At 38.5% G+C, this 10,453-nt stretch overlaps 1 protein-coding gene across 1 annotated transcript in view; it reads right to left on the bottom strand.

Annotated features, from left to right (window-relative positions):
* Positions 1–10,453, bottom strand: part of TFAP2D (transcription factor AP-2 delta) — a 55,250-nt gene that overhangs the window by 23,800 nt on the left and 20,997 nt on the right. The window contains exon 6 of the mRNA XM_024766297.1: positions 1,672–1,813. Coding sequence (XP_024622065.1) covers positions 1,672–1,813 — 142 coding nt within the window. The remainder of the gene's footprint in view (positions 1–1,671; positions 1,814–10,453) is intronic.

Raw genomic sequence — 10,453 nt, 5'->3', positions numbered from 1 at the left:
AAATGGAGACCCCCCCCCCCCCCCCCCCCCCCCAGGAAAATAAACTGCACAAAAAATCTAGGTTTAGGTCTTTCTACTAGCAAGTGTTCAGCAGCTCCCCTAGCACAAAGCTCCTCTCAAAATTTTAAATCCAAGTGTTACATCCCTCATAATGTTCTTTCTCTAACTCTTAGTCTTACTTCTGTCTTTCTGCTATTCCTTTCCCCTTTATCTGCTTGTTTTGTCTTTTCTCTTCTTTTGCCACCACCTTTCATTTCCCTTTTCTTTGGGGCAAGGTGAGAGAATTATCTAGTACTCTCATAAGAGCAATGAATAAATATATCTGAAACCCAAACAGTGACAGCCACAAGCAGCACAAACCCCAAATAATGGACTTAACGTTTCCTGGGCAAAAGCCTGGTGGGCGGTAGGTATGCCACACAAAACCTTAAATTTGTAAGAAGATCCATGTTACTTTAGATGTAGTAGAAGGAGGAATATTTATTTTTGGTTTTGTGCATTTTGAGACATTTACATTTTAGCCAACATATCGTAAAGTCATTTTTAAAAATCAGTTTCTAAGAAGCAATGTTTCTAACACGATCTACCACATACTTTCTCTTTACAAGTTTTCCCCAAATAAGAAACTAATTTATAAATGATAATTTAACCACCTGGGAGTCTTAGTTCTAAAATCTGAATATAGAGTTAGGAAATTAAATAAGATTATTAATGGTTTATCTGTAGCAATAACTTGTTTTAGTAAAGAGAAGAGAGCAAGAATTCGCTACCACTTGAAAGATTTTCATCTAAATTTTTTTTTGTCCATGCAGTGCAGCATGTGGGATCTTAGTTCCCCGACCAGGGATCGAACCCACAATCCCTGCAGTGGAAGCATGGAGTCCCAACATGCACTGTTTTTAGAAGTCCTCTTCTAAAAATTTGAACGTGATTTGAGTAGTACTTAAGGTTCTGCTGGGTTTTCACACAATAAATGGTAGTTCTTTCATTAATTATCAAAGAACTTTCAAGTTTGAGGGAGTTTGAAGTTATCTTATGAAAGCTTCCCCTTTTCCACATCATTTCCCTCATTATTTTAATTCACATTTTAATTGAACTTTTTACAATTTTCAGGAGCTTTCTCACACATTCTATCTTTTCTTTTTGACGATATCACTACAGGGGCTGGGGCAGTTCAGGGATTATTTGCTTAATTATATACAAGAAAAAATGGGGGCACTGATGCCAATCCTTGATACCAGAGGTCTCTCTGTTATCTCTCATGCATCTGGGTCCTCAATTTTTCACATTCTCTGAGAACTTATAGTGTTTTAAGATCTTTCTCCTCATTTATTAAGGCACAGTGAGTGGCTTAGACTGAATTGCATAGCAACCAATCAGCATATTTGCCTGGAATCTACATCTCCTAAACATGTTAGGCATTCCTACTATTCCGAAGAGGTTTTCTAAGAACTTTAGTCAGTGTCGGTGGTAGCTCCATCACTATACAGTTTGCAAATCTTGCTATGGGTGCAATGTTGGGGAAGTCCTTGTTTAATACATCTAGCTGCTGGTGTGTGAGACCCCCCTTAGAGACCAGGTGCTTTCTAAACTGTTTCCCTCATTCAAAGAAAATGAAAAAAAAAAAAAAAAAAGGATGAACGCACACAGAGTCTTCCCCATTCTGCTTACTTGGTCGCTAGGATCATCTTTTTTCTTGCTGTCTGTTCTTTCTGTTCCATATGTTGTCTGGCAAGATGTTCTCCTACTGCTTTGGCTGGAAACTCTGTTTCACAAGTGTAGCCAAAATCTCTAGCCAAGTGTAACGCCTCCCCTGTTGGCAGACAATAAAAGTCAGTTTCTCACTAATTTCGTTGGCAGACAATAAAAGTCAGTTTCTCACTAATGTCCAAATTCAACAAGAGGAACATCTTCTCTTTCCTCAAGCCTCATTCCTGGTTGTGGTCATGTGGATCATTTTTCCTATTCATTCTAAATAATCCAAGGGAAAGGAGCTTTGGGGGTGGGGTGGGGTTAAGAAACATGGAGAAACAGAAGCTACTTACCCGGCAGGGGTATGTGGGAAATTGAGGGGGAAAATCGGAAGCACAGTCTACGAGTTTTGATTCCCCTGGAGGCTCTGACCATTAGACCAGATGGACATCTGAGATCTTACACAAGAATGCCCTGGGGGAAAAGCTCTATGGGCATGTCATTTTGTTGCTGCCCAACCTACAACCTATTCTCAATGTATCCTAAATATTCAGGTATCTTTTCCAGGAGACCTATCAAAACACTGGCAAAAGGTCCACATACATTTTCAAAGAAGTGGGAACACTTTGGAAAGGGAAATAATTGAATTACATCAATTTCACAACGTTATGTTGCTGAAGAGATTATACTGCCGATTTACAGTACTAGGTTATCAGGCTTTATGGTGAGCCTCAGTACCTTTTAGTACTATGTATAGTACTTCTTCAGTACCTTATAAAAAATACAGTGCTTAAGTACAGTATAATGATAAATAACTTTTGTTCTTTCACAAAATCTGAAAGAAATGGGGTAAAAATGACTTATTGGCAAGGCAAGATTTGGCCATGGACTCCAGTTTGGAAAACAACAGTATTTTTAAAGCTCAATCAAGCCAATACTTACTTGACCATTAAAACTTTAAAAAAGCAAGCTCTCACTACATATATATTGAGCCCCTACTTCATTCAAGGCAAAGTGCTAGGGAGGAGTAAAGGATAAAAGGGCACCAAAGATTGTCCCTGTTTCTAGGAAGATGACAGTCATATCAATGATAGTAGTCACAACAACAAATCCAGAAACACCTTAGTAGCACTTTATAAGTTAGATTGCATCTACATAAGCATTATCTATAGTCTGTACGTGTTCATTGACATTATATTGATATTATATATCAATATATGTGTTGATATATAATATCAACACATATATGTGTGTATATATATATATTTTTTTCCCTCTACTGTTTGTGCAATAGTAGGAGAAGTGAAACAGTGCAAACAGGAGGATGGCAGCGTGCCTCTTAAATTTTGTGTTAAAACCTGATTCTTGAGGATCTGGCCCATTTTAGGCAAACCTCACCGTGTGGTAGTTTTAAAAACAGTTTGAATGGAACAGCTGCTATTTACATTTACACTGACAGCCAGATCCTTCCTTCCCTTAGCTCTGTTTACTGCTTTCTCCTGCTTGCGACGTAACATTGTTACTGGATGTATAGCGATGCTACATCAAAAGAAGTGGCAAGTGAAGACACTCTGATGTGTGGTTAAAATGTGTAGACCATGCCACAAAAGCTTTGTGTGTGAGGACCCAAGAATGAATTAATCCATGGATTAAAAGACACGTGACATTCAGGAACAATGACAAATCTACAGTTCAATCCTGTACCACAGATATCTTAGAGTCAACGGGTTTAAGAAAAATAGAAAATTTTGGAGCAGAAAAGCATGTGAATAAGACTCTAGGGGATTTGACTGATTTGTGAAAATAAAGAACTACGAGCTTCTCTGTCTCTGTGGGGAGACGAAGTACCCACGTGAACAAGTAGGTGCAGTAATCTGGGGTGACAGAGTGATCCCTGGAGGGCTAGATCCCATATAGCAAACATGGCAGCTGCTGTCTCATTTCTGTGCACGATGAGGTGGGATGCCCCGTGGTGGCTGTTTTCCAGAGAGGATTTAAGCTCTTCCTTTATTTCAATGCACTGTGTCACCTGACAAACCAGGACCACCCCACCTCTGCTTCTTTACACCCCTGAAGCAACACAGTAACTTTGGCAAATACGTCCATTGTACTTCACGTCATTCCAAAAATTACTGTTTTAGAAGTAGGATACATGGGGGATAGTTTGAGAGCTTGGACAGAATATTCTAAGTGCAAGGCTTTAGGCTCTCTATGCCAAGTAGTGACACCCCCCTTCCAAAAAAGGGGAAAACACTAAGCATTTTTCAATAGTAACAGCAGCAGTTAATGACTCATGTTGAGGACCTCTCTCTCAAAGAACCAACACAAGCAAAGTTACAGAATATGGGAAGAGCATAAAAAGACAATTTGCTCTTTTGCAGGGCATTCATTTTTCACACTCAAAAGCAAAAGGTAAAAAACTAAAGGTAAATATTAGGAAACACTTACATGGCAATTATTGTTGAAGCCCAGAAATGGAAAGTTAGTGGAAAAAATGTTTTCTGAGGAAAGTGGATTGATCATTTTACTGAGATTCCGGGTTCCCACATTATTTTACCTGAAACAGGTCTAAATGCATTTTTAAAATAGAAATGAACACACCTAATTTCAACATTTTATCCGGTCATTAAGGATTTTTTCTCCTTTTAGAATTATTGTATTTTAGAAGAAAATGTACTTTAGACAACTGTAAATCAATATCTAAAACTAATTTGTACTAAAGGATACTTTACGTTGTCATTCGCTAGACAATTCTCACCAACTGTCACTAAATTCATTGCCTTAGAAAGAATTTAGGTTTAACTTCTTATTGTAATACCCAATATTATTAAATGAAAGCAACAATTCATATGTGTTAAATTCCAGTCACATATCTGTGATTTCAATTTTAATTACATGTATGGAAAAGAGCACGTTCAAATCTATCTCTGGGATTATTCTGAGAAGCACCTATTAGATAGCAAATTTGAGAATATTTTCAAATCTGGATGAGATATTTAAAAAGTTATAAAAAAAATATCAAGCTTCAGTAAACCGTAGAGCTGAAGGACAGGTTTAATATACCTGTTACAGGCTTCTAGAAAGGTTCTAAAAGGAGTGCACTCTGTAACACTATATATCATATAATCTACACTATAGGTAAGTGCCTTATAATGTGGTAGTTTCCCTATTTAACGAGGATTTTGTTTAAATACCAACACTTTGTTCCTCAGTGATAGTTTGGTTCCCCATTCCATACTCTGTGCCTAGTACAGTACCCAATTCATAATAGGTACTTAGTAAACATTTGTTAAATGGAAAAGCTTTCAAATATTTTATTGGTTAATTATAACAAAAATCTTGCGAGGCACCCCTTCCAAAGAATATAAGTGAAAAACTAGAGCAAAAGAGAATTGCTAGAAAGAATGAAATATATAAAAAACCTGTTGAGTATATCATTGTATCAGTGGAGCCATTTAATAAAATAGATTATGCTTGAAGACAGTGTTTTTCAACCCTTGCTATTCCCATAACCTGGGAGTTTGTTTAATATGTGTGTATACAAGCATGTGTGCATACACACACACACACTCCACACACACACACACACACACACACACACACACACACACACACCAGGGTTTCACTCCCTGTCATTCAATCTCTGAAGCCAGGGCATCTGCAGTTTTTGGAAGCTCCTGACCTCATCTCAAGCCAGGGTTGTCCTAAGGTGAAGGGAAAGCATTATGTGGGGATGAAATATACACCTTCCCCCAAGGATTCTGTGGCTTATATCAATAAAAAAGAAAACAGGGCTTCCCTGGTGGCGCAGTGGTTGAGAGTCCACCTGCCGATGCAGGGGACACGGGGTCGTGCCCCGGTCCGGGAAGATCCCACATGCCGCGGAGCGGCTGGGCCCGTGAGCCGTGGCCACTGAGCCTGCGCGTCCGGAGCCTGTGCTCCGCAACGGGAGAGGCCACAACAGTGAGAGGCCCGCGTACTGCAAAAAAAAACCCCAGTTACCATGGAGTTAATATTAAACTGTAAAGACCTCTGTCTATCTGGGTTCTTGCATACTGAGTTCTGCCTTATTTGGCTGATATAATACACACTCTAGAAACAAAAGTGGCTATGTGGTGGGGTAAAGGAGAGACACTGTTAGGGGAACAAAGTCATCAGTCGATTAAAAAAGTATATTTGTTTAAGCAGATTTAGTGTAAGATGAAACTTGCTTTTCATAACAGTAGGGGAAAATGGATTATCAGTAAAAGATGTTGGGACAACTGGCTGGACATCCGGGGAAAAAAAACAAGTAAAATTAGATCTATATCATACATCCAACAACAAAAAAAAGTCCAGATGGATCAAAGATTTAAACATAAAATATAGATCCACAAAGTAATTAGAAGGTAACATGGGAGAAATATTTTATAATCTTGGGATAAAAAAAGACTTTCAAAATATTACAATAAAAATGAAAGGCCATGGAATAAAATATATGAGAAATATGATTATATCAATATAAAAAAGTTCTGCATGACATAGATCTGAACAAATAAGCAACCAAACAAAAAACTCATAATAGTAAACAGACAAACCAGAGCCAGGGGTGGAGAGGCTTTGCAGCTCATATCAGAGGCACACAGCCCGTTTTCCTTATATACAATGAGCACTTACAAATGAATGAGAAAAATGTAAAACATTACCCTATTGGTACAAAGTAAGTGAACACACAAAAAAGCTCATAGAATTCTCCTAAGAATATACTCAACCTCCTTCATAATAGAGGTAGTTTATTTTTTTTTCCACTCAAATTAGCAAAGATCAAAAAATTGATAGCACCCTGCTTGGGCTAGAGTATAGGGAAGTACTAACATACCAATGCTTCTTACCCCCATCACTGATAGAATTATAAATTTACAACCACAGTAAAGAGCAATCTTCCAATAATCTTTTAAAATTACAAATGCAAATATCTTTTGACCCTGCAACACATTCTTAGGAATTTATTGAATAGATATACTTGCCTATCTGAAGAATTATTTATTAAGTGTGAGGTTGCTTATTGTAGCATTATTAGTAATAGCCAAAGATTAAAAGCACCTATATGATATTTAGTAGGTCACTGGTTAAATAAATTATGATGCACTCAAACAACGGAATACTGTTCATGTTTAAAAGAATGAACAACTTGTAAAAACTGAAAATAAAACTAAGATAATGTGTGAAAAAATGTGTAGAACAGTGTGTATAGAGTGCTATAATTTTTAAAATAAAAACCAAAACTATGCATACACATATATATCCTTGGAAGGAAATAGAGAAACCAGTAACATTTGTTTCTTCCAGGAGGGGATCTAAATGGGGAATAGAGTGAAAAGGAGACATTTCACTATATACCCTTTGTAACTTTTGAATTTTTACCATCTAACGAATTACCGACTTAAAATTATATTAATTAAAAAGCAAAACTACTCTCTGACTCAGTTCTTAGAAAGATTTCATCTAAACTCAAATACTTGTTGTGAATTAAAACCTAAGCAATTCCAAAGCTTTCATTACTATTCAGTAGGAGTTAGACATCATTAGGAATAATTACAATCTACCATTTTATTAGAACACCTACGAATTTTGACAAATGTAAACAATGGAGAAAAGCAGAAACTGAGTTTTGAGAAGCGCATTAGTTGGCATGAACTTTGAAAGAGAGAATAGTAGAAAAAAGAAAAAACCTAGGCAAGTAATGCAGAGACGTGCTTCTGAGGAAGCTTCGTGATTTGCAGGAGTGAGTAGCATGCTGGACCAAAGGGGCAAAGGCAGGACTGAGTCGAACAGGCTTGGATACATTTGTTTTTTTGTGCCAGAATAGGAGTAGGAATCCAAGCACACCACAAGCACACAGTCAGACACAAGGGCATATGTGCAATAGCCTATTTCCTCTTCCCTCTACATGTAAACACGTTTCTCCCTGAAAATGAATGAAACCATAAGATACAGGTCAGGGGAGCACTGTTAGGAAGTAAGCGAATGTTTTAAGAAGATTCCTCTGAGATGATGTCTATTTATCCATAATATTGTAAGATACTGAGCTCAATTATTGAAAATTCTGATAGACATGAGTTCTCAGATATTAGACAACAATATCGAATTGTTACCTAATGATCAATTATCAAAGCAGGGTCTCTCGATAGAAACCATTCCATGACTTAGAATAAGAAATTTACAGATAATACCTATAAGTCTGAAAAAAAAAAGGCATTTTCCAAGAAAGACCTTAAAATGACTAACATAGACTGCACTAGCATTTACTTATTGAGTCCAGTTCCACTGGCAGCTCTGAAATGCAAAGCTGTGCCCGAGAAGACATTGTCAATGCTAGAGTGTTTGTGTGCAAAAGGGGACACCAGGGTTCCCTAGTGATTAGGCTCTTCCAGGTCATCGTGTGACTAAAGTGAGCACCAGTTAGAACTATTATAACAATATAACAAGGGGTCAATGTATTACCCTTTTAATATCACATACAGTTTTAGAAGAAAGCTGGAAACCTTCATCCCAGAGGAGGGACTTAGGTGGAAATGTGATGTCTGGAATGGCTGGTGAAGGAGTTATGCTAGGATGATGGTCCTTTCAGACCTACAGCCATGCTGTGCGTCCTCAGAGATTAGCCCTAAACTCCACACACCCAGAGAAACCCACTCTGGTACCTGTGTGAAGACAAGGGGAATAGCACCTTTGTCCTAAATTCCGTGAGAAGAGCAAATAATGCTGAGTGTGCCCTGTGCGTGTATTATCACTGATACTTGGCAAAAGGATTTTGGCGTTTGAATCCTACGAGCCTCAAGTAGTGAACAATACCTCTTCCTAAATTAAAAAGCCATGGACTAATCGTACGAAGAAAACTTGCTCCCTAATATCTCGTTTATAGGAAAGCGTTCATTGTCAAGTTGATGGTTCTTTTCCCTGGTTTCTTGGAAATGCAATCATATAGGCTCAGGATTAAAGACAAAGGGGAAATAGCACCAAGTGATTGCATTCCTGTCTCCTACCTTAGGTTGATTTGGCTGAAGTGGAAGGAAAAGGTTTTGTAGGATAGTTTCCTAACTAACTAACTAGATTGGCACCCTTTTGAAAGTACAAGAGACACTATTGATAATTATTCCAGAGAAACAGAAAGAACCAAGATTTAATGTCATCCTAACTTTGGGGGATTAAGTGGCAGCAGATGGTGCAACAGGATGTTAAAAACAGCTTGTACTATTGGATGCAAAAAAGCCCCACAAGCTTGCCCAGGATTCCTAGCAGCACGGATGTCCAATGGTGACATGGTGAAAAACAGGCTCAGGAATTGATAACTTCTTTCTATTCCTTCGTTATATTGTTATAACTGTTGTAACTCTAACTATAAATATATAGTTAAAGTCAGAAGTAGTTCAGCAAGGCAACTGTTCAGAATCCATGCCACTAACCTAAATCCGAGTGGAAAACACATGGTGATGTTGCAAACCAGAAGACCTGGGTTCTCCTCCTTGCTGCTCCCGTGATCCTGTGCAAAATGGTTAATCTCACTGTACCTTAGTTTTCTCATTTGAGAATAAAGATAACTAAAATTTATCGACACCAACTTTTTGCTGGGCACCCTGTGAACTGCTTTATAAACATTCTGATTTCACTCTGGCAACAACCTTATGAGGAGGGTACTATTATTAACACCCCTTTATAGGTAAGGACACTGATGCTCAGAGAGGTTGTGAGTCTTTCCCTAGAGCACACAGCTAGTAAGTGGTAGAAGTGGGTTCAAACAAGGTTATTTGGCTCCGGAAGCATACTCTTTAACCGTGTGTGCTATGTCCCACTGCCTTAGACTACTCAATCTTCCATTTCCCTCCAGGGTTAAAGTTTTATGATCCTGAGTAAATTCTGCTATTAAGTAACACTATTGTTTAGGGAGAAAGAGACAAGAGAACAGGTACTAATTTTTATTAAGTGTCTCTTTGCCCCACTGTGTCAAGTGTTTAATGTAGCGAATGTATTTAATTCTACAAAAGACACACAAGGCAGGTGTGGCAGAAATGGGAGCTGGACCATCCAAGATTTGTCCTTTCTTTTATACTATAGAGTTGTTGCTGAGAAGATTCTGCCCAGCTAGACACTACATTTTCTGGTATATCTCATGCCTCTGGAATTAGGCATAGCCATGGGACTAGTTGTCATGGAATGTATACGGTAGCAACGTGGGCCAATTCCCGGCCAAGCAGGTTGGAAGCTGTGTCCTTTCACCATCGTGTCTTTCCTTATTGTGAGCTGAATGCATAGGGCTCCCAGGACCTAGAGGAGGGCATAGCTAGAGGTGGAAGTACTCTGGTCCCTGAATGAGACTAAGAGGAAGGAAGGGCCCGGGGGGAGAAACACCCACATCATCTGTAAAGAGTGAGAAATAAGCTTCTATTGTGTTAAGCCACTGAAAATTTGGAAATTAACTGTTATAAGAGCTAGCATTACCCTAAACATCACAGATAGTGTGATCCTTATCTGTAAATTAGGAAAATGAAGCTCAGTCAGGTTAAGCAACCTGCCCAAAGTCAGCCAAATGGCAAAAGTGTTATTACTGGGGGCAGAGTTGGAGGTACTAGGCCAAGGGATGAGGTGAGATGTGCAGGACAGGGGTTGGGAGCTTACTTTAAAAAGAAAGGAAAGAAAGAAAGAAAGGAAGGAAGAAAGGAAGGAAGGAAGGAAGGAAAGAGAAAGAAAGAGAGAAAGAGAGAGAGAGAGGGAGGGAGGGAGG

The sequence above is a fragment of the Neophocaena asiaeorientalis genome, unplaced genomic scaffold (genome assembly GCF_003031525.2).
Source record: "Neophocaena asiaeorientalis asiaeorientalis breed wild unplaced genomic scaffold, Neophocaena_asiaeorientalis_V1.1 scaffold46, whole genome shotgun sequence".
Lineage (NCBI taxonomy): Eukaryota > Metazoa > Chordata > Mammalia > Artiodactyla > Phocoenidae > Neophocaena > Neophocaena asiaeorientalis.
The sequence above is the reverse complement of the archived record's forward strand: the minus strand, read 5'-3'. Positions and strand labels throughout refer to the sequence as shown.